Raw genomic sequence first — 25,276 nt, 5'->3', positions numbered from 1 at the left:
TAAAACAAGAGTTTAGAGCGACACTTTCTGGCTGTATGAACGGAACCGGTCTCACCGTATTTGTTGGGTTCTCTGCTGTACTGGAGGATGGGCACCGACCCCCGCCGCTCCGCGCGCTCGCCCTCACCGACACCGGCGTCAAACACCGTGTCTCCGTCCGTTTCGTCTCCAAACGCGCTCTCATGCGCGGCCACCGGCACGACCCTGAACCGCTCGCTCATGTTGGTCGTCCGTGAATCGGACCTGTCCGGTGTCTGATAAACTTCAGGGATCAGACGGCTTACGCCCGTGATTCATAGCCGGTAATCTGACAGTTTGTGAGGGCGCGCGCACAGAGGCGTGGATGTGTGTGAGGCGCGTCCGTGCAGAACGCGCTGCGCTCATTGGCTGAGAGCGGAACGGGGCTTCGTATAAATAACAGAACCATGCTGGACATCACAGTTTGCGATTTAAGTGCTCACAGTCCCATCAAGTTTAACTTTTAAAAGTTAATAAATTGCTTTGTGCCATTTCAAGATCAAGTAATCCAATAAGTTAGTACAATGTTAAGCCATTGTTTACAAAAAACACAAGATTATTTTTTAAAAATATATCTTGATGTTATTAATGCCCTATTTATTTATTTGTTTATTTATTTATTTATTTATGTTTATTTATTTATGTAGCCCTATATGTATTTATGCATGTGAGTATGTGTATGTATGTATATGTATGTGTGTATTTATGTACAGTATGAATGCAGACGTATGTACAGTGCTATGCATAAGTTTAGACACCCATGCTAAAGTTGACTAAAAAGAGGAATAAAAAATAATATTTTGGAAATTGAACTTAATGCCTTAATTTAAAAAAATAGGAAAAATCCAACCTTTAAGGACACCAATTTTCTTTGTGAATGAATAATGTATCGTAAATCAATAAATGTTCTTCCTTAAAATACAGGGTGCATAAGTCTGGACACCCCTATGTTAAATTTTCATAGAGGGAGGCAGATTTTTATTTTTAAAGGCCAGTTACTTCATGGATCCAGGATACTCTGCATCCTGATAAAGTTCCCTTGGCCTCTGGAATTAAAATAGCCGCACATCATCACATAGCCTTCACCATACCTAGAGATTGGCATGGTTTTATTTCAGTTAGCCTAATAGCTGGTTTGATTTGCATTGAGAGATGATCTTATGGAAAGTACTCCATGCCAATCTCCAGGTATGGTGAAGGGTGTGTGATGATGTGCGGCTATTTTAATGCCAGAGGCCAAGGGAACTTTATCAGGATGCATAGTCTCCTGGATCCATGAAGTAACTGGCCTTTAAAAATAAAAATCTGCCTGCCTCTATGGGAATTTAACATAGGGGTGTCCAAACTTATGCACCCTGTATTTTAAGGAAGAACATTTATTTATTTACGATACATTATTCATTCACAAAGAAAATTGGTGTCCTTAAAGGTTGGATTTTTCCTATTTTTTTAAATTAAGGCATTAAGTTCAATTTCCAAAATATGATTTTTTATTCCTCTTTTTATTCAACTTTAGCATGGGTGTCTAAACGTATGCATAGCACTGTATGTGCACGAAGCTATGTATGTGTATATGTATGTTTTATAAATTTAACAAAGCAAAACAAACTAAATGTATGCCAGGAAATTGATTGAGAATCACTGCTGTTTATGAGACAAAATTTTAATTGAAAGTAAAAACATTTCAGCTTTATTTTAGTTCAGTTTGTTGACATTTGTAAGTCTATTTTTTAAATATGTTTTTTTTTTCCATAAATGGTAATTATTTGTGGACTGGACAAGCTCTCGCTGAATGATAAACCGCATTATTAAATAAAATAATACTTTTCATCTGAACAATTATACAATAACTGCTCACATATCTGTATGTTTATGACAGACACTTGGGATTTCCTGCTGTCATGTTCTCTGTTTTATATAGACGTCTGTCTGATATAAACTCATATTCACATGAGTCTGCTCTTCATTAACATCCACTTTCTGTTTCCCTCTTGTGTCGTGTGTTTTCTCATAGATACGGAGGAGTTTCCAAACCTACAGCTCTTCACACACAACATGAGAAAGATGCTGTTAATGATGAGACTGATGATCAGGCTCTGAGTCACAGAGAGTTATTATTTCCACAATATCACATTAAATAAAGACACTTATTTAAAGTAACATATTAAATGCAGCATATCTTTGTTACTTTTTCTCATCCGGGTCTGTTTTGAATCTCTTCATGCATTAAATGAAGCCAAATTTGATAAAAAAAAAAAATAAAAAAACAGGCTTTTGTCACCCATGATCAGAATTATTAGAACTATTAAACTTTGGTTTGATTTGAGATATGCAAAATCATAATCCCACACAGATCAGATGACTGATGATCTGGTCTTGTTTTGCCCTCATATATATTTGTTGTTAGCATGTTTTGTTGAGTTGTGTCGTTCAGTCCTCAGCATTAACTGTTCAGTCTCAGGGTTTGTTTCAGCAGCTGGGGGTTATTTTAAGAGACGGACAAAGTGGGACGAGATGATTCACATACCGATACTGACCGACACAACACACACTAGTGGAGATGAGACACACTATTCTGACATGAATGATACACAGGAAATACTGACACAACCTCAAACTCACAAATATAAACACTAAACCTAAAATTAGATATAATGAAGACTTATTATTATGTTATAAAATCTAGGACATTACTGGATTGTGAAAATGTCTCATAAGTTCACAAGAATGAGATATATTTATAACAATTTGGGTTCCTCATTTCTCCATTGGCAGAACTCTTTGGACAACCCATAGGAACCTTTTCAGAAAGGGCAGTTCTCTGGATTTACCATGAGTACAGACAAGATACTGATCCAAAATCAATAATTCTGATCAATATTTAAAATATATATTTTTTAATTGTTTGTTCAACATGATCTACTGTACATTTAATAATTTTTTGACGTTGTACTGTATGTCAGGTTCATTCAAATCCAAACTTATAGTTGTAGATGTAGTGACTATATGATTAAACAATACTGGAAAACTGTAAATTCATAAGTTGTTTAAAATGGTAGAATTCTTTTTAAACTTCATACTTTCTGTAATTTATGATGATAACAGGATTGTATAAAGTTCAAAGCTTATGGCAGTTTCTCTGAAAACCATATTTATTGAAATTCCTTTATTGGGATTAACCCCTTGAGATTAATCATCTCGTAATTTAATGTATGAGGTTATGATCTTCTCATTTTTCAATCTCACCGTGTGTAATGTGTGTCCAGAGTGTCTGTTTGGATGATTTTGAGAGCCATGAAGCCAAAGTTTGAATCAGATTAACAATAATGTAGTTTTGAATAAAGTGTTTGGTCAATTATTTTTGTGGTTTTGAATTTGCAGTTATAGTTTTAAGAAATGTGTTAAAGGTTTCAGGAAGTGTTCAATTAAGCACAAATGAACATAAAAACAATCTGCACCAATCTAATTAAATAAATGTATTAATGAGACAAATGCGATACAAGAGAAAGCATTTCATATTCTTTATGTTCTATTTGTATAAGACAAAAATTAGCACCATTTCAAAGACAATCAATGAAGCAATAAACATGTGAGCCTCAAAAATGTCATATAAATCCAGATTTATAGTCCAGTAAAGTTTTTATTAAACCATAACACAATTAGCTTTCAACACAATTAACTATATTCATGAAGGGTGACACTCATAACTGTCTCATATGGCCGCTAGGTGGCAGTGCTTAATAAAGCAACTAACAGTTTCTATAGTCACAGTGACGTTTTTAATGCACATCATTTAAAATTCTATCTCCTTGTTCATTATCTTAATGTAGAAACACTTTGCGTTATGATGTCGTCAATTTCAAATAGCAAGAAATTACACTAATCAAAAGTCTTTCTGACATTTGCTAATTTAGATGCTGTTTATTCCAAGAAACTTACAAAAGAGAAAAATACAAGCATTTTCAGGATCCTTTATATATATATATATATATATATATATATATATATATATATAAATATAAAAACAAGCTGGTTGGTTTTGGTGGAGAACCAGCATAGACCTTGTTTTCACATGCAAAACTTAACTTTTAAAATTACTTAGTATGAATTTATAAATCAGTGCTCTGTCTTTTTCTTCTCCTGCTCTCCTCTTGATGTTTTCCAGTTTTTCAGCTTTTTCAGGCTCATTTATTTCCTTCAGCTTCTCGATCAGAAAGTCAATGTGCAGAAGTGTGAACACAGAATCAGTGTTGAGTGCGATCTTCTCCAGAGTTTCCACACAGTGAAAAGCTTCATTCACCAGCTTTATTTTATCCTTCTCTTTCTCTAATTCGAATTGCAGTTCTTCTTCCAGCTTCTTGAACACAGACACACCACCTCCAATTGTGCCATCATATTTCTTCTTTAATTCTTCATATGTCCTCTTCTCTTTCTTTGTCTTTGTTACATATATTTTTGCTTCTTTGACGTGTTTGCTGTAGTGGCATTTATTTGTGCACACTGTACAGTAATTATATTCCATCACACTGCACCATGAGAGATCAATGTTGTCCCCCCAGCATCCTGGATAATGACAGTTCTCCTCACAGACGCTGCAGCTCATCGCCTTATAGGCTAAACCAAGATCAATATCAACCTTCTCTTTATAGGACACTTCAACTTCATACTCAAAGTTTTTATTATCTTCTACATCTTTCTTGTTCTTCTCCAGAGCTTCTTGAGTTTGTTTCAGCTCATTTTGCTTTAATTCTGTCAGTTGAACACGTGACTGTAGATTAGAGATATTTGCCTCCAACTGATTCCGTTGTTTCAACACATCTCGAGTCATCTTCAGGGATTTTGGTTTTACACTCTCAAGAAACTCGAACAATCCTTCCATTCCTCTAAAACTGAGATCCCATGATTGACACCACATCATTTCATATTCGTCATCATCTTCTTCATCATTAGGTTCTGACTGACAGTTGTCAAACAGGAAAAACACTGGCTGATTCTTGTCATTCACTGCACACTTGACTTTAGCCTGTTCAACAGTCTTCAGGGCATCTGTAGGTCGAGCTCCAGATGAGTGTGTAAAGAGCAAGACGATGTTTTCAGCAATATTTCTTCCAAATAGAGACTGAACAGCATCAAATATGTATATTTGTCTGCCAGAGAGACGAATCTGAGATGCTTTAATCACCAGACACACTGCATGTACTTCATGAATCCCTACTGCAGATTCACTTAATCTAAGCAAACTCTCAGCGATCTGTTTATCAAGATCAACTCCACGAGTGTCTCCATATCCTGGTGTGTCGATGATTGTTAAATGGATTGGACTCTCTTGTAGATAAAACCCATAAACAGTGATGCTGGAGGTCTGACTGTGAGCTGATGATCGGTCACTCTTTTCATCTGTGATCTCAAACCAAACCTTGTCTTTCCTCTGAACACCCAACATGTAGTTGATCATCGTGTTGATCAGGGTTGTTTTTCCTGTTCCTGTTTCTCCCACCAGCAGAATGGTTTTATGGGGTTTGTTTGTGTCTCTCTCTCCAAAAGTCATTTTTCTATATGGATTAGACTCCAAATAGTCTGTCTTTTTTTGCAGACAATATCGAGCAGGATTTCCATCTTCAATTAAGATGCTTTTCTTGATGAGATCATTTATGTTCTGTATGTAAAGCATAAAAACACAATAACAATAAAGATGGCCATGCATTAATGTTCTACAATGTCATATTTTGAAATCATCATCATCATTATCATCATATTATAAAACATCCCTGGTATAATAAAGACCCTTTCACACTAACTCAACCAAGAAAAGGTAAGCATTATACATCTATTTGTCATTTCCCCTCATATGCTATAATGCAAGATTAGAATTGATGTAATGTTTTATGTTTACTTTTGTAATTAAATTGTTTGTTAGTTCATTTGCATCCCACATCCAGTCTTCTGTGTAACATGATCTACAGTAGCAATCCTAAAATTGCCCTTTAATGGGATTCTATCAGCAATGCTTTTCAAGTGAACATCCGACCAGTGATTGTGTTGGAGGATACAAGTCATGTGAAAATGCCCCAAGATTAGAATAACAGTGTTTAATGATGTAAAAAATAAATTATATAGCTGATATTTCATGAATGAGCATCATACCTTTGTGGTAACTGTGATGACATCACTGTCTACGGTGTAGTTGAGTTTTCCCACCGCTGCACATTTAATATTGTACTCAGTATCTGGTCTGAGATCAGTCAGAGTAACTGTGTCCTGGTTCTGTGACACAGTTTGAGATCTCCAGTCTTTCTCTTCCTTCCTTTTATACAGTAATTTGAGCTCCTCTGTATCAGGACCCGGTGGAGACACTTTCAGATCCAATTGTCTACATCTGATATCTTTAATGACCGGACAGTCTGGTTTTGATTGAGGAGTGAAGCAAACAGCTTCATTACATTCATTTTCATACAGCAATATGCAGGAACCTGGATTATTTAGCATTTCTTTTGATGCAACAATAAATTTGACTGATTTGCTGTTGTTTAGGGCAATCCAGTGTTTAAATACCCTCAAGTTGTTCCTCATAGTCTTTTGGATGTCAGGTGTGAGCCAAGTCTTGTGTTCGGGTTTCTCCTCATTTTTTCCTTTTGTTGAATGGCTCAGGAAGGTCTTTTGTTTAGAAAGCAGCACATCTGTCCAGCTCAATGATGTGAAAGTGTAGCTGACCAAATGTTTAACTTCCAGATTCATTAGATTTTTATTGAGGTTGATTTCTACCATTGCTCCCGAGTCATTCAGTTGTGTGAGCAATGACTTAATAATGTCAGATTCTTCCTCTTTCTCTTTCAGCCATTGTTCAAGAGCGCTTCTTTCAAATGGAGATTTCTCATGATCTCGTAGAAGATCGATCAATGCTGTGTCCTCTATGAATTTCCCCCGGATCTTCGGTAACAGAGAGCCGATTGTCTTCATGAGACTCAATCTGCACTGGTAGCAGTTTTTCTTCATGTCATTGATTTTGTCATGAAATGCAGTAAATGCAGAAGCTGGCGTATCTGTCAGAAGATCACTGCATTTCATCTCAGTCGTACTCAAACTCTCAATTACAGATTCAAGATCTGAGATTAAACCTGTGCTGATTTCATGTTGAAACTTTACAACTCTTGAGAAAAGTTTGTCCAAAGGATAAAGCCAAACTCTCAGAGGAACCGCAAGCTCTTTGTTTTCTCCAAGCCGTTTTGGAAGCTTTTTAAAAACCTTCATGGCATCTTCAAAAGTGGTCGGGTTATGTGGTAGCTGGAAGTCGCCATAAAATGTACAGTTGAATTTTTGTGCAGCAGTCTTCAGACTGTCATTCAGATTAATGTTTGCACCGACTGAAATGCCTTTTAGTTTCCAAAAGACAGCTTCTACATCTACGTCTATCACTCTCTTGTCCTCATCAGAAGAAACGTTTCTATCAAAAACAAAGCATGCATCTGCTCCGTACAGCACTGCGGTCACTACATGTGTGGCAACGTCATCTTCATAGTGAGCCATGTCTCCAGAAGCAAAGTGGTTCATGATCAGTTCTTCAAACTTACTGGTGGAATGATAATGTAATGTCAGTCTCTGTTGACTGAATGATTTCTTGGTGTCCTTGAGATAACTGGCAGCTCCACTTACATTGAGGAGTCCTCCTAAAATACTTAGTTTCAGACATCCATCAATATTCAGCAATTTAGTTTTTTCCTCAATCGAGTCTGAAGCGGTGACTGTGAAACGTGTATTAATTTGGGGTTTCTTGCTTATGTTCTGCTTCAGCTGCTCTTGACTCCAAAGTCTGATTCCTGTAATGGAGAAAATCAGCCCATTTGCAAAACGCAACTCACAGTACATTTTCTTACCAGTAGAACAACACCACATTATTTGTGTTTCTTGTCCCCATTGACCATTCTCTTATATTTAATTTTATATTAACTGTATTTACATAAATGACTCTGAGCAAGTGATTTACTAAATATAAACACTGGCTGATAATCACATTAATAATGCCAACCATCAGGATGAGCTACCAAAACCATTGCGTTCTGTAACAAATCCTTCCCTCACGGGTCAAAATGACCAGAAGCCCTAAACGTTTTTTTGTTGTTGTTTTTTTGTCCAGAAAGCTTATTTCATTTCATTTTTATAATATTGGTTTATTTTTTAATGCAAATTCTGATTTTTTTTTTGTTATTTTTAATTTGATTTAGCATATACCTTTAAATTAGGCTACTAGATGTTATCTAATAATAATAAATAAATGGAATTTAGGCACATTATTTATTATTTATTTTATTATTTATTCTCATTATTTATTCTCATTATTTATATATATATATATATGTAAGGCTGGTGCCAGTTCGTCTGAGCGCCCCCTAGATGAAACAAAAGGCTCTCTTGGGAATTAACACTTGAACTGAATCTTGCATATGCAACAGGACACAGCTCACACCACACCACACACACACCCACACACTATCTCTCCCTTCAACCCCCTCCTCCTCACCGGAAATACACTGTAAACCTATGCAATGTTATGTGTGTATGAAAAAAGTAACTATATGTGTTTGGTCTCATTTAAAGTGTCTCAGTGCGCCTGGTAAAATGGTCTCACTCTCCCAATCATAATGAAAAGCTAAATAAGTTCTAAGATATGAAAAATGTGATGTACTCTCTGAAGGTGTGTAACCCCTTGATCTTCCATTCAAACTACCTCCTGTATGTAAATAAGTATTCTCTGCCACAGGTACCAAGAAGCCATTTGGTTGCTAATTTTGATCTCACATTGGCGAACCCCTCAATAGGGGTCTGAAATCTAATTATAATGACAGACACCACCATTTGGTGGATTTCTGGGTTTATAAGGAAAAGGAGCAGAAGGTTCTGGGAGTCTGTAGGTTGACTGCCCACACAAGCGATGTGTGTAATTTTGTTGACAGGTAATAATCATAATATATAATAATAATGATATGCTTAAACTGATGATTTTATCATTTTGAATTGGATTTTGAACTATTATTTCATTACCTGGTCAATAAATCGTTAACGTTTGATTTTATTCTTAACGACTCTGAGACTTATTTTTCCCAAGTAAGATTAACGGATTCGTATGTTACCACAAGGCTGCTTCAGAGACATTAGCGACGGCTAATAAGCTGATATTAGGGAGCTCGCAGGCTGCTCGGGTGAGAGGATGAGTGAGTCCGTCTAGGACTAGCGAGAGGCTGGTCGATTAATCTAGCTTGGACGCTTCTGACGACCTCTGTTCTAATTTAATGTTACTTTATGTAAGTGCACGTGAAAGATCACGGGCTTGGCCAATTCAAAGCCATTAAAGAGAAGTAAAGTTAATCTACTGGCATCTTTGATGGTGGCAAAAACCTAAATTAAGTTCCTGAGGGACACCCAAGAGAGGGCTACTGAATATATCTTTGATTGTTGCGTGTAGGGATTACGGCAAAATCCTAGATATGTAGCCATTGCCTCAGCTCATAATCTTCAGGACTGAACACTTGTGCCTGAGACCTACTGGGTAAGGAACTCAAAGCAATATAGTTTCCTGATCCAAACGGGTAAAATATAAACAAGAGTCTAAGAATAATCAACATTCGTTCATGTTTTAATGGTGCCCAGAAATCATTAAAACCCTTTCATTTATGGAGTCAGATGAAATAACGAGAAAATACATATGAGAATTGTGTTCCATTTAATCTTGTTTTGTTGTGAAAAAGGAAGACAGTAACGCGCACAGACCCTCCCCGATGTTCGACTGCCCTCATTGGTTCGAATTCAGCCGGGACTTTACATATATATAACTTAAATAAAAAATAACTCAATATTTCATGCATAACCCTGCTAATTTAGCTCAAAATATCTCACATTGGGTGTCTCTGTCGACCTCTTGTGGAAAAAAATCTATTTAACATGATATTTCATGACTCTTGCAACTAGATGGCCTTATAGCTCTATATGCAGCAAATGAGGTGTTCCTCTGGGTCATAAAGTCAGTTTAGTTCAGTATACATTTAGATACACATGACATGTAGTTATTATCAAATCATTTTTTGGTAAAGTTTTAGCATTTTTAGTTTGAATTTTGATTTTCAAATGTTTTTCATGTTTAGGTTTTTCTGTGTTTACTGAAGCATTCCTTGTATTCCATTCATTCACAAGGGGTTCAAATTGACCCAAGAGGGAATGATTTTTTACTTTTTTTATTTTTATTACAAGCACATTAACTCCTCTAATCCAGTAAATTTTTTAGTGTTTCGTGGTTCAAGTGCGACAAAAGTCCTAAGGTCTTGGACCACTCCGATGAACACTACATGTTTTTATTTTATTTTTATTTTTTTACAAATAATTAGGATGAGGAGCAATTCATATTTATTACATAGGCTATTTATTACAGTAATATTGCTAAATTATTTAATACATGTAATATTGTAAGTTCTTTACTATCCACCTCAAAAAATAATATATAGGCCTAAGTTATTTTACTCAAGGCTTCACAGATTTGGATGAACAGTCGTTGATCACCTGGTACGAGAGCATCTCTCCTGCAGTCGTACAGCATCCCCAGCCGGAAGGGTCTCCCTAGAGCTGCAGTCTCTATTGAATTCACTCCCACTGGATCCATGCTAGACAAAACCAGTGAGATTACTGATAGAGGTTTGACAGATATTTTTTAAAGCTAATATTCATTCATAGCTATCAATTCGGAAGTTGGTTCTTCAATATGAGCTTTAGCGCCATCTGGTTAGTCTGTTAAAATATATGTTCATAAGGCACAATTTAATGGTTTTGTCTAAACATCAAATAAAAAATAAAAAATATCAAAGACTCAATTTAGCCTGCAATGTAGCCTATTAAAATTATTGTCTTACCCTCTCGAAGACAGTTGAGTATCTGTCATGACTGGTTCCACAGGAGTCTGGGTTACACAGCAATGCTGCTACATAGACTAAAATACAAATAAAATATTTTTTCCCACAAAAGACACAATGTAAGAAGACCTAACAAACTGTTATCATAGATGAGAGAAAGTCGTCATTTGCGTTTCCACTGAAGAGGACTGATAGACGCAGCGCGAACTAATGTTTATGAAGAGAAGCACAGTAGCGGAAATATGCGCAGCGGATGTGTCAAAATATGAGGAAGTTCAGAATCACGGAGAAGAAACAGAGCCACATTGACAAATTAAACTTAATAAATATGATGGCAATGCATGATTTGTCTGTGTTCGTCAAGTAGCCTAATGTCGGGTATTTTTTTTAAATAGAATAGCTAATGAGTTGCATTACACATTCATTTCAATTCAATTTTTCAATTCAGTTTATTTGCCAGACTCATGTCCAAAAGCCACGCAAAAGTTTTGAACAGAGCCACATTAACTTGAGCAGAACAGTAACTAAACGTACGTGCTATGGTGTTTGCCTTATCATCATTCATTTCATCTGCAATACAATGACCGAGGTATTTGATCTTTTTGCAGACCTCAAGACAATTATTGGCTAGCATGAACACAGGAAAATTAGAAGCCATTTATCCTGTTTCGTTCTGCATATTAAAACAGCACTTTTGCTGGAATTGTATTTTATATCAGACTCCACCCCATAGTCAGAGCATATATTAAGAAGCTCCTGTTGCCCAGCACTTCTCGGACTAAAAGTAACAAGATCATCGATCATCTGCATACATGATTCACCAGCATGCCACCAATCATACAGCCAGTGTTGCAACCATTAAGTCTCCTTGACAGTTCATCCATATATAAATTAAATAAGACAGGGGACAAGATTCCCTGATATGCATCCATTCCATATGCTGGTGGGCATACCAAACCCTTACAATATACCCAGGCACTCCCCTTTGCTTTAGCCTAATAAAAAGCTGTTTGTGATTCCCTCGATCAAATACTTTGGATGCATCAATAAAACACATGAGAATAGTAGAATTTTTAGCCTTATAAAAATTCACTAAATTCATTTATTCATATAATGTCTGTAGCCTAATCCACATATCGGATCGCAATCGGATTTCAAACACTCGCCGGTGAGTTATGAGCTGAGAAATGGATTAAAATGTCTTAAATGTTGATAACTGTGAAATATGAAAAGTTGAAATGCCATCTGTGCTGGTCCTGTCCTCTTATTGTGTATTTAGTCTTCCATTATTATTATTTTACAGCAATCAGGGGATAATTGAGTTAATTTAATCTACTTACTGTTTTAGGATCATTTCTGTTCCAGATTACTTTTAAACTCTTGCAGGTACAAGCCCGTAGGCAGGGGGGGTTCGGGTGGTTCGAACGAACCCCCCCTCACTGCCTAAGGTCCAAAATTTAAGTCGGTAAAACATTTTTTTCATGTGATTATTGTCATCATTGTTTTAATCAATGCTTGTGACAAATATTCTGGGTTGCTGTTACAAATTAATACGCGCGACACACACACACACACACACACACACACACACACACACACACACACACACACACACACACACACACACACACACGTCCAGATAGCTTCGCACCGAGCGCACGTCAGAAACAGAGGACAGGGTGTGTGTGTGTTCATCTGAGCCTCATTGGTCCGTCACTGCCCGTCAATGTCAGAATAATTGAGATGACCAATCAAATCAATGTAGGCGGGCTTTATGTTCACAGACGCGGCTAAGCGCGAATTTTAGCAGCAGCGCGAGGCGCACCTCGGCGCGTCAGTAGTTTATGCTCAAGTGCGAAATAAGATGTAGCTAAACTAAACATTTCATATTTGACAACTGTTTTAGGTCATAGGCTAGGCTACATGTTAGAAATAATCAGGCAAACTAATAAACTTTGTCTAATTTCGCCATTTTTATCTGAAAATAGGCCTATGTAACGTGATTCATGTCCTCTTAATGTAATAATTAGTTAAGGCTAACGTTACTGTCATTGTGAGGGGAGGGGACAAAAAACATTAACGAAGCCGTTTTCATCATATAAGGCGCAGGTTAATATGAATGTGTAGCCTACATATTGAGAAGTAATATTATAATATAATTTGTAGTCTTCAGTAAATTAAGGTGACTCAAAGTGCACCAGATTAATGAATTTATTAATGCCTACATCAGGATTTTTTCACCTCCTTTTTTTTATTTTTTTTATTAGTGCATAAAAAGTCACCAAAATGAAATATTTGACCCATCATAAGTAAATACAAAAGGTGAAGAAAAACTGCAAAAAGGTCCACTTTTGGGGAAAAAGACCCCCCCCCCCCCCCCCCCCCCCTTTTAATAGGCTGGCTACGGACCTGAGGTAAATATATCTACTCGTGTATTTACAGTAAACTGAGGGAAACACCTTCATGTTCAATTTGATTTAGAGGAAATATGCAGTTTAATGGCATTTGTATAGAGCAATTTAAATCCTTTCCCTTTTAACTCTTAGAACAGATTGATAATAAACTGAGTCTGAGGTGACATTTCATTGAAGTTTAGATGTTCTGAAATTTTAACAATGTGTTTGTGTATTGGCAATACCTTTCATTGTGATATATATGCCTCCGTTGTAGAATCAAAAACAACAGTTGCATTTCACAGTTAAATTAACTCATTTATACATTAAAAATGAACAAAAACAAACTGCTGGTTAAATTAATTTATTGATAGTGAAACACAAGTGAAAGCATTTAATATTCTCTCTGTATATTCTCAATAAACACGTGATGCATGAAGCAATAAACACAGGGCCCGAAAATGTATAAAGCTTAGAAATGTATATCATGTTTTTCACCTGTTATGATATTTAACAGTTTCTCATACGGCCTCTAGATGACAGTGCTTTATAATACAGTTAAAACAGTCTCTAACAGACTCTTAGTGACAATGATTACATGCACATACTTTTATGATAAATTACATGTTCTGGCTATTTTTTGCATTTACAGTATCACTGCTATATTTTCAATATCTTACTGTATAAACAAATATACAGAATTCACTGTAATCACTATTTTACATTAGTTAATTTAGCAGATGCAGTTTATTTAAAGCAACTTACAAATGGAAAATGCAGGCCAGTGTGATGATGTTAGATCCATAAAAATCAGATTTTCAGTGTCAGCATCATTTGAGATGAGGTATTATTTCAGTGCTACTTTTTTTTCTTCTCCTGCTCTCCACTTGGCGTCTTCAAGTGTTTTGGCTTTTACAGGTTCATTTATTTCCTTCAGCTTCTCAATCAAAGTATGAACAGAGAAACAGTGTTGAGTGAGATTATCTCCAGAGTTTTCACACAGTGAAAAGCTTCATTCACGAGCTTTATTTTCTTTCTCTAATTCTTGCAGTTCTTCTTCCATCTTCTTGACCACAGACTCACCACCTCCAATTCTGTTTTCTCCTGAAGTCCACTATCATCTCCACAGTTTTGAGCGTGTTCAGCTCCAGGTTATGACTGCATTTTTACTAGTAAAAATGCAATTAGCCTACTACGAGTAACGCTGGGAAAATTTTAAGCGAAAACACACACACAGGTCTAAAACAAACTTTTTGCCATACCAATGGCTGGTGACCTAAAAAATGTTTTGTTCTTTTGCAAAACTGCAGGATGTGGTTAGAAGTGCACTGACATATGCATGCACTGAGAAGCATGCATTTGCACTGGCATATGCTTTTGAATATTAATTTTAACATTTTAAATATACTCAGCGTACATAAAATGTTCATATTTTGCATTCATCATGATGTAACCTTTAAAAAGGGTTGAAATTCAGAACACAATGACATTTGGCCAGTGCTGCCAACTCTCACGCATTCAGCATGAGACACGCAATTGACACTTTTCACACGCCACACATCCATTTTCTCACGCAGAGAAAAATTGCGAAGCACAAAAATTGCGAAGCAAAGAGGACACGGACACTGACAGACAAGACAGCGAAGGTTACTTTTGATATGAAACAAATTCTCAGCTCTCAGAGTCAGTCAATTTATTTTGAAATTCAAACAATGTAATGTGACGTGACAGCTCGTTGTGGCACCTGCAGTTTAAGCGGCACGTGCACTGATCATCTAACACGAATGAACAATAGGTAGGCTATGTTGAAAGACAGACAAACTTACCTAAATGTATCCCTCATACATAATATCGATCAATCAGTGTTTTTCAACCGCGGAAAGAGGTCAAATTATACAGCTGGAGAACAATATGTCACATAACGTTACATTTACCTCAGGAAATCCATTTATAGCACGTTAGTTGGCTTGAAAATTTAACTATAGAGAGGATTATTTTGCTAAATATGTGCACTATATTACATATTTATTGTATTTTTACTTATTTAATTAAAATATTATAACGTTGTTATTATAATAAAATCGTATTATATCTAATTGTTGTAATTTTTACATTTGAATAATAATACCAGCTGACAATGCTCTCTGTATAGCATTAGGTGAGATTTTTTTTCTTAAGAAAATGTACATGTATCTACTGTACCCAATATGCATACAAATTAATCGATATTTAATCAAGATCGGAATCAAATCACAAGAATTGAAATTGTGAAATTTGCGTCATGCAATAATAAAAACAGTAGCCTACCAGTCATTGCACCATGTAAACATTGTAACATGTTGTCACTGAACCTAGTAAAATTATGTTTAGTAGCCAAATGTTTTGACAATCAAAATACATTTATTGTGATGTAAAAAAAAAAAAAAAAAAAAAAACTTGCACCCCCCCCCCATAAAAAAATAATCTCACACAAAAAACAGTTGGCTGCCCTGCATTTGGTAATCAGAAAGAAAATAGTTTTTACTTCGACTGTTACCTTGATTCCCTGAAGAGGGAACGAGACTTCGTGAAGCACTTAATGGCGTAAAGGTGGGTGACGTCAGTTGGGAGACCTGAGACTGTGAGTTGAGCCCTCTCAGGGACCAAACTCACATTTCCATTACTCTGCTCTCCAGAACTCCCGGGAGAGGAACAATCAGGAAAACCATGTACACACTAAAGGACAACGAGCTCCCAGCACAGGACCCTGGGACAAGAACCAAGGCTTTTTCCACATAACCAAAGTACGAAGCATCGCGTAATCTTGGTCATGTGGAACGGGTTGCCCCCTCAGGGAAACCCATGGTCTTTAGCCACCGCTGCAAAGGTCTCATGTACAGCAGGCCAAAAGGTATCCCGTTGGACGCAGCTGCCATCAGACCTAACAGTCTCGAAACTGTATGACAGTGAGTGGGCTAGCTCTAGCTTTATAACATTATTCAAGAACCGCTATAAAGCCAAAACAATCTCTGTTACCTTAAATTATACGTTTATCTCTGTAAAGCTGCTTTGAAACAATCTACATTGTTAAAAGCGCTATATAAATGAAGATGACTTGACTTGACTTTATCTTGATCATGGCTGTGAGGATCGAACCGAGTTGTCCTCTGTAATGGAGAAAGCCCACTTTTCTTTGTATTCAGCCTTAACCCCCCATACTTTCACGTGGGCGAGGACGACATGTCGATACCGAACCCCCATTTGCTCCACACTGAGCCAGAATATGGGGTGACAAGGCTAGTCAAGTCAAGTCAAGTCACCTTCAATTTTATAGCACTTTTAACAATATGGACTGTTTCAAAGCAGCTTTACGGTCATAATAGGAGATTACAGTAACAGAGATTGTTCAGGCTTTACGGCAGCGAATAAAGTTATTGTCCAGATAAAGTTAGTTTTGATTGATTCACTTCAATTGCAAAGATCATTAGTTATTAACTTAGGGGCCGCTTACACGACACCGTTCTAAGAGAAAACTTTTAATGCTTTCTGGCCAGTCATTTGCAAGACAGCAGTGTTTGGTGCTCGAGAATGCAAACTTTAAAGTAGGTTCCAAGGTGCAAGTTTTGAACAATTTAAAAAAAACATTATCATCTCTGTGTAAACTTTAAAAGCATGAATCTGTGAAAACGGTGACGGCGTGCACATGCATCTTACGTGTTTAGTCTATAGATATGCGCGTTTGAATAAATATGTGCGCAGGTGTGTAGTCTTTCTTTACAAATTTACCTCAACAAATTACTTGTCTGGCCTGCATAATACAGAATTTTTTGTTTGTTTCCGCTTATCCATGCGGACTGGAATCATTTCGATAACGTTTTATCTGTACAGAGGTAAAGGGAAGGGAAGGAGGCCTTCACAGGGAGAGGCTAGTTGATACTTCAGGATTGCGTTGTCGTCGTGTCCAGGCGCAGGTCCTTCATCAGATCTGGATACGGCCTGGATCCGGCGGACTATGGTAAACCTCGGGATAAACAGAGAGACTAATATTAGCATAGACGCCATCCTTCTTATGATGTAACGAGTACATCAGGATATATTTTAATTTGCTCTTCTCCCTCTACACAAAAGACTGCACCTCCAAAGACCCCTGTGCCAAGCTCCTGAAGTTCTCAGACGACACCACAGTCATCGGCCTCATCCAGGACAGTGATGAGTCTGCTTACAGACAAGAGGTTAAAGAGCTGGCTGTCTGCAGGGGTCGGGGCAGGGGGCAGGCGATAACACGGAGGTCAGGATAGCAGGCAGTGGACGGGAAACCAGGAAAGACAATGGAATGTAGACGCTCAGAGATGTAGGCCGTAGCTGGTACAAGACTTCGCAAGGATCACTGAGAGATGGCAGTTTAAATAGAGAGGAGAAGTGGTTGCACCTGTGCAGATGATTAGGAATGATTAGTCACAAGAACAGCCTTTTTCCACCTTAGAAACATTGCTGAGCTACGTAACATGCTGTCTGTTTCTGATGCAGAAAAGTTAGTTCATGCATTCATGACCTCGAGACTAGATTACTGTAATGCTCTATTAGCTGGTTGTCCTGCATCCTCCGTAAACAAGCTACAGTTAGTCCAAAATGCAGCTGCTAGAGTTCTTACTAGATCAAGAAAATATGATCATATAACACCAATTTTATCATCTCTACACTGGTTACCTATTAAGTTCCGTATCAATTACAAAGTATTGCTACTGACCTATAAAGCCCTAAATGGTTTAGCTCCTGTGTATTTAAGAGATCTTCTATCGCTATATAATCCATCACGCTCTTTAAGATCGCTAAGTTCGAGGCTTCTGGTCGTACCTAGGATATCTAAGTCCACTAAAGGAGGGAGGGCGTTTTCACATCTAGCTCCTAAACTCTGGAATAGCCTTCCTGATATTGTCCGAGGCTCAGACTCGCTCTCCCAGTTTAAAACTAGATTAAAGTCGGCATGAAATCAAAATTGACCCTATTTACTTTGTTAGCGGATATTACTAGTCTTGTGGTGAACAATTAATCCGTGCAAGTTAATACACGGAAAAAAATTGTTTGCCGAAGTTATCTTTAATCAAAGTCTGAAAAGTTACTTCCGGGTCTGGAATGGTTCTTTTTTCTGATGACGTAGGCATGAGAACTTGGGTTGTTTAAACGCTTAGCCACTCCCTTCAAACCGTTACTCTGCTGTGGGCGAGAGATGGAGAGGAGGAGCGCTGAAGTAAAACCCTGCCCTCTGTTCAATATTCCCTTTCACTCGGAAATGCGTCACAACACTTGAGAAAAGTCGTTTGCAACTTCCGGTTCACGCGGACTTTAAAGACGCATCTCTTTAGCCAAGCATTCACATAATGCACCTCTTCCTTTTATACAACAGTAAAATCAGAACAAATGCATTCATATTATGAACAGCAGCTACGCTAATTGTTTCCCATCTGCCTTTTTTGTTGTTATCTCGGGACGCCTGTCAGCTCCAGTTATGTATCCAGCCTCTCATGGAGACTTCAGATGCCCCAACGCCTGTGAAGAGACGACTCGACGCCTGTGAAGAGACGACCCAACGCCGGCGATATGTTATGCCCTAAATTTATGATTAACTAACTGTATTTTTGTATGTACATTTCTGAAATGCATTTTCTGTAAAGCTGCTTTGAAACAATATGTATTGTGAAAAGCGCTATACAAATAAATTTGAATTTGAATTTGAATTAGTTGCCGCTCGCATCAAATTCAAGTCATTGACGTTTGCGTACAGAACAATCACTGGCACTGCTCCCCTGTACCTGAACTCATTACTTCAAACCTATGTGCCATCCAGAAACTTGCGCTCTGCAAGTGAGCGGCGTCTTGTGGTGCCATCACAAAGAGGCACAAAATCTCTTTCTCGGACCTTCACCATGACTGTTCCCTGCTGGTGGAACGGTCTGCCTAACTCAACCAGAGCTGCTGAGTCTGTAGCCATCTTTAAGAAACTGCTGAAGACCTATCTTTTTCGACAGCACTTGATCCAGTAACACTAACTCTTTCTCCACTATTCTATCTTTATAAACAAAACAAAAACAAACAAAAAATTCCTGCGTTAGAGTGAACTGCGAAGGGTCATAGCACTTACATACTGTTGTCCTACTGTTAGTTTAATTGCTTCTATTGCTCTCATTTGTAAGTCGCTTTGGATAAAAGCTTCAGCTAAATGAATAAATGTAAATGTAAATGAATGAGAACAGGGCTGATTGATTAATTGTTTCAATATTCAGGTGAAGATGTTATTTGATGACCAGAGAGAGATATTGATGAGCGATCTATGACAATCACATTAAGTCCAGTATCCAATACGTAATCTTGTTATAATGGTGTTATTGTTGTGTCTTCTTCTTCTTAGTGTTGTTGTGAATCCTCTTCCTCTATCCTTCCTCTATTTTCTGCCATTATTTATAGCTGTTTTCTAATAATTACCTTGGTTTCAGATTTGCTCATGAGAATTGTGATTTCAAACTTGTTGCATTTTAATTAGTTTTTTGCTAGTTTATCCACTATCTTATTTCCTTTTATTCCTAATTGCAATATATAATATCCTGTCTACAGTAAGAATGACGATATTTCAGGCTTTGTAGAGCTGCTAAAGAGTCAGAGCATGACTACCTATAGCCTTGTTTCTTCCACCCACTGTAGAGCCAAATATGGACTGCATTTATATAGCGCTTTCACAGACCCAATGGCCACCAAAGCACTTTACATATTGTCTCACATTCACCCATTCACACACCGACCGCGGTGTCAGCCATGCAAGGCGCCATCCAGCTCGTCAGGAGCAGCTGGGGTTAGGTGTCTTGCTCATGGACACCTCGACACTTGGTCAAGTGGAACGGGGATTGAACCACTAACCTTCCGGTTTGTAGATAACCTAGCCTACATGAACCACATATATACTTATTGTATAAATATATACAAGCTCAGCTGTAAACACTCTTAAATTATCTGAAATTCTGTTTTTAATAGCTACCTGGTATCTTGGAACATATACCACAAAAGTTTTTTTTTTCTGTCAAAGTTTCTTCTTCTTCTTCAGGCCTTTTATTGTGGTTGGCAAACCAGCTAAAATGTGCATTTATCGCCACCAATTGGACATGAGTGTGAAGCGACAGAGAGTTAAGTTTAAAAAAAAGTATACTTTACTATATTCTGTTAAACAATCCTGTTTCCCTTAGATACCTCAGTGGAGCACTATAAACCCTTGTCTCTTTCTGTGCATTACGAAATATGATATTATTAGGCGTACTATTATTTCTTATTACTGATAACTTAATAATTCCTGTAACGTAATGATTCTATAAAATGGATTCTTTCTCTTTTATATTGTGCATCAGTTTTAACAGGGTACACCAGTTGAAGTATTTTTAGATGTACTTTCCTCAGCTTATTTGTTATGCGAAAAAAATTTAGGCAGCAACTGTGCATGTTTCAACTCAATGCACTCAAATTGATATATATCAAACTGTTTTACACTGTAAAACAAACAAAACAAGCAAACAAAAAACATTACTTTTCTGGCAGCAGAAATTCCAGTGAATGTCTGTTAGTAAAAAACAGTAAAAAAAATACTGTCAAATTAAAAAAACAGATGATCTACACAATTTGTTTAATTTCACTCTAAATTGCCTCAAACCATTTAAGTGCAAAAACTAATCTTTATGTTAGTAATACGAGTATTACTGAACTTATTGCACAGAATATTTCTAAATATTAAATTAAATTAAACATTAAACTGAAAAACGTCTCAGGTTACAACTGTAACCTATGTTCCCTGAGAACAGGGAACGAGACAATACGTCATCGACGCTATGGGGAAACGCCTCAGGCGTGACAGGTGTCTGAAATCACAATCAAATCACGGCAATCACATTGACCGGCGACAGCCCGTGAATCATTAACGTGAATGATTAACGTGCGACCTGGAAGTATATAAGGGCGCCTTGCAAACATGACAAATCATCCTTCGTCTGAAGGGACTGTTTGGTAGGCAGGCCCCGAGGCATGGCAGGGAGACGTATTGTCTCGTTCCCTGTTCTCAGGGAACATAGGTTACAGTTGTAACCTGAGACGTTCCCTTTCGAAGGGAACTCAACAATACGTCATCGACGCTATGGGGAACGATATACCCACTCCGCCATGCTGAGGGGAGTGCATGCCAGGAGGCAGTGACAACTGTCAGAACCAGCAAGTTCAAATGAAATGCAAGAACCACTCACCCTCAGGTCACACTGGGCTGTCAGTGACAGCATTCCCTACGGTCATAGCCCAAGCTATAAGCCTAGCAGGAGGAACTCCAAATATGTAATCCGAAGGCCTACCTGGGCCTGCTCAAAGGCCTAGGACCACAACTTCAAATTAGAAGGGGTCCCTTCTAGGGAATGTGGCTAGGGAACCCGAGGGAACCCCAGCCAGTCACTATACGGGGGAATATACCACCCGAAATGCCACCAGGACGGCCTGACCTGGTGTCACTACGTCGGACACTTCAGTCTGGCCAAATTCCTGTCTGTCCGGAGACAGAGCCTCTGGACATTTGCCTTAGGTAAAGCATCCAACCCGAGGGACTGCGAAGCTGGCAGTGAACCTCAGGCCGGATCTCAGAGACGGGATATCCCGGAGAGTATGACTCAGCATAGTGCTTTAAACCCTTGCTAGAGAGGGGAGTTTCTCTACTCGATCCACGGATCTACCCAGTGTTTGTGTTTGAAACACTGAGGAGGCCTGTGAAGGCCTAGGGGCTGATCTAACTGGGAGGCCTCACGAGAGGCCTACAACCGTCTGACCAGACTCAAAAGTCCAACACTCATAGTGACCCTCAGTGAGGGGAGCAATGGACCGACTGGTAGGAAACCAGGCTGTAGGCAGAGTAAGAAGTTCCGGGAGGGAACCAGAAGCAGAGGATGAACACTTTAGTTGAGCCAGGGCACGAGCTCGCTTTTAGCAACAGCCTAATAAGGCCAGCTGAACTGATAGCAGGCGGCCACTAGCTTCCAGAACCCAGCATCGTTGGGGAACCACTCACAGGGAGGCCTGGCGAGGCCTACTACCTGATAACCACAGTATGTGGGAGCTCATATTCAGGAAGGCCTGGTGAGGCCTGTAACCTGATAACCCCAGTATGTGGGAGCTCATGACCAGGAAGGCCTGGTGAGGCCTGTAACCTGATAACCACAGTATGTGGGAGCTCATAACCAGGAAGGCCTGGTGAGGCCTGTCACCTGATAACCCCAGTATGTGGGAGCTCTCATGACCAGGAAGGCCTGGTGAGGCCTGTAACCTGATAACCACAGTATGTGGGAGCTCTCATGACCAGGAAGGCCTGGTGAGGCCTGTAACCTAGCGACCACAGTGTGTGGGAGCTCAAAACCAGGAAGGCCGGATGAGGCCTGTAACCTAATAACCACAATATGTGGGAGCCCACATTCAGGAAGGCCGGGTGAGGCCCGTAACCTGACATGTGGAGACTCATAACCAGGAAGGCCTGGTGAGGCCTGTAACCTGATAACCACAGTATGAGGGAACTCGCCTTCAGGGAGGCCTGGTGAGGCCTACTACCTGATAACCCCAGCATGTGGGAGCTCATGACCAGGAAGGCCTGGTGAGGCCTGTAACCTGATAACCACAGTATGTGGGAACTACCTTCAGGGAGGCCTGGTGAGGCCTACTACCTGACAGCCACAATACTTGGGAGCTCACATTCAGGGAGGCCCGGTTAGCGGCCTACCACCTGATAATCACATTACGTGAGAACATGCCTTCAGGGAGGCCCGGTGAGGCCTACTACCTGATAGTAGGTCAGGCTAGCTGTCCAGTTGCCTGTCCTTTGGGCTTGCCTACAGGGAGGCCTGGTAAGGCCTACTACCTGATAGCCACCGTAAGTGGGAATTCACCTTCAGGGAGGTCTGAGGAGGCCTACTACCTGAAAGTAATCTTAAACAACTGGTAGCTATGAGCCCTGAATCTGGGTGACGGTTCGAAGGCGGCCTGCTAAGGCCAGCCCACTGGGGACTCGCCTATCAGGGAGGCCTGGTTGGGCCTACTAGCTGACAGCAAGTCAATCTGCTCCAAAGGTACACTGTTGGGAATCATACCACACCAACAAGTAAGTCCCACAATGTTGGGACTCACTTCCGAGGAGGCCTGTTTAGGGCCTACTACCCATCAGTGAGTCAACTGCCCGAACCACCAAGGCCAGCAACACTTTTTTGAAGTGAGCTGGCCTACAGCGCCCACTTGGGGGCTGCCCATACAGGAGGCCTGCTGAGGCCTACTACCTAATGGCGCAGCCTTCGTTGGCAGATAAGCTGTTTACACAGCGCCTACAGCATTCTGGTACCTAATCACATTGCCCATGGCAGTGTACTCAGCAAAAGCGCTAGCACCCTTTGAGCAAGGGGAGTACAACATACGCCACTCTGCCTCAATGGAGGCCCCAGAGCCAGGGGCCTACCATCTGTAAGCATGGGCGTCAGCTCATGGCAATGCTCTGGCTTCAGGGGAGCGTACTTCGACCAAAAAAGAAGTGAAGGCTAGAACTTTCCGCTCAACCCGAGCCATAGTGGTGCGAGGTAGGATAATACAGAACTGAAAGTGAAGGACTCAGACCTGCCCTGTATCACAGGGGAATACTCTCCACCTCACCCTGAGGTTTACCAGGGTGCGGGCCCGCCAGTGGCTCTAGGGGTGACAGAAAAAGTATCTGTGCCCAACCTAGGGGAGTGGGGCTTGTTTGTGAGCCAACCACCTACAACCCGACGCTTGAGCAGTAGCTCAGCGAGGTGAGTAAAGCCTATACTGGCAGCCCATATCCGTATGCTAGTTCTGCACGGCAGGGTCGGGCAGACAGACCCAGCCTCTTCGTGAGGCGAAAGGCGGCCTAACCCTGCTCAATAAAGACACATTGTACCGGGGAGGCCTATTTGAGGCCTAACCCAGGATCTTTATAAACCATGCCTCTGCACCACGCTGCATTACACTTGTCGCCCCAGAATGCAGAGAAGGGGGCGGGCCTTGGCCTAACGACTCCCATTGGAGGAGGCTGTCATACAGGGATGCTAGGAACCTATATTCACACAGTGAAGGTTCAGAGGCAGAAATGCTTAAGCAGAGCGCCTCCACTATCCCTGGCACAGCCTAGGCCAGCTACAGAGGCGGCCCTGGTGAGGGCCAGCCTGCAAGCATAGATCTACCTGAGGGCTCGGAGGAGCCACAGCCTTACTAGAAAAATAGTTATTATTTCATACAACTGGCTGCAGAATCGCTCAGCCCACTGAAAACCCAAACAGAGCTCAAGGGGGCGATGTACTCAGGAAGGAAGTCAGACGGTCCCATGGACCGGACATAAGATCTATCTGAAGCACTAGCGTCAGTCTATACTCCAAGATGAAAATCCTAGGGGAGGGAGACCAACTACTCTACCCTGAGGTGGCTAACAGCCCGAGGGCTAAGATAGTCGTTCTAGCCACCTAAAGGGGGACTTCAGGGCCCTAATAATCCAAAAATGTACCTTACATGACCCCATAGCTCTATACAGGGAACGAGGTCTGTAGAGAGATAAATTTTAGTGTTAGTTGCACACAAAATTACTCTTAAAGAAGACCACTCAGCTCACCTGCGGCGTGCGAAGTGAAGACTTACCAGACAGTTCTTTATGAACATGGGGTCTACCACCTTTACATGCCTGAAAGAGGCACTCTCCTAACCAAGCAGAGGCAGGCCAACAGAACATTGTTCTAACCATGAGCCCAGCCTCAGGCCTGATGTAGAAAGCGTCTGGGGAGTCGGGGAAGAGAGGAGAGGGCTAAGATATAATCACGCCCTCAGGGGGAGGTGATCCATGCCGATGCTGTGTGCAATCGTGCTGGATCACCTCCCTCAGATCCCTCTTCTTGCGGGAGTTGCACCTCTACAGCGATCTACTCCTCCACGGAGGAGGCG

At 39.9% G+C, this 25,276-nt stretch overlaps 2 protein-coding genes across 5 annotated transcripts in view; both read right to left on the bottom strand.

The window, feature by feature from the left end:
• slc12a7b (solute carrier family 12 member 7b) overlaps nt 1-382 on the bottom strand; it is a 90,912-nt gene extending 90,530 nt beyond the window's left edge. For all 4 annotated transcript variants that reach the window (XM_079602212.1, XM_079602213.1, XM_079602216.1 and 1 more), the window contains exon 1: nt 56-382. In XM_079602212.1, coding sequence (XP_079458338.1) covers nt 56-221 — 166 coding nt within the window. In that variant the 5' untranslated portion in view covers nt 222-382. The remainder of the gene's footprint in view (nt 1-55) is intronic.
• A 3,679-nt stretch (nt 383-4,061) lies between these two features.
• Nucleotides 4,062-11,151, bottom strand: LOC306992979 (uncharacterized protein). The gene is made up of 4 exons (XM_079602335.1): nt 10,911-11,151; nt 10,564-10,664; nt 6,163-7,832; nt 4,062-5,674 (listed from the first exon to the last, which is right to left on the bottom strand). The coding sequence occupies exons 1-4, from the start codon at nt 10,937-10,939 to the stop codon at nt 4,100-4,102; spliced, it is 3,375 nt and encodes a 1,124-aa protein (XP_079458461.1). The 5' UTR covers nt 10,940-11,151; the 3' UTR covers nt 4,062-4,099.
• Between the last annotated feature and the right edge of the window lie 14,125 nt (nt 11,152-25,276).

Source organism: Phoxinus phoxinus, assembly GCF_949152265.1.
Source record: "Phoxinus phoxinus genome assembly, chromosome: 24".
NCBI lineage: Eukaryota > Metazoa > Chordata > Actinopteri > Cypriniformes > Leuciscidae > Phoxinus > Phoxinus phoxinus.
Note: the sequence above shows the minus strand (reverse complement) of the source record. Positions and strands in the feature narration are given on the sequence as shown.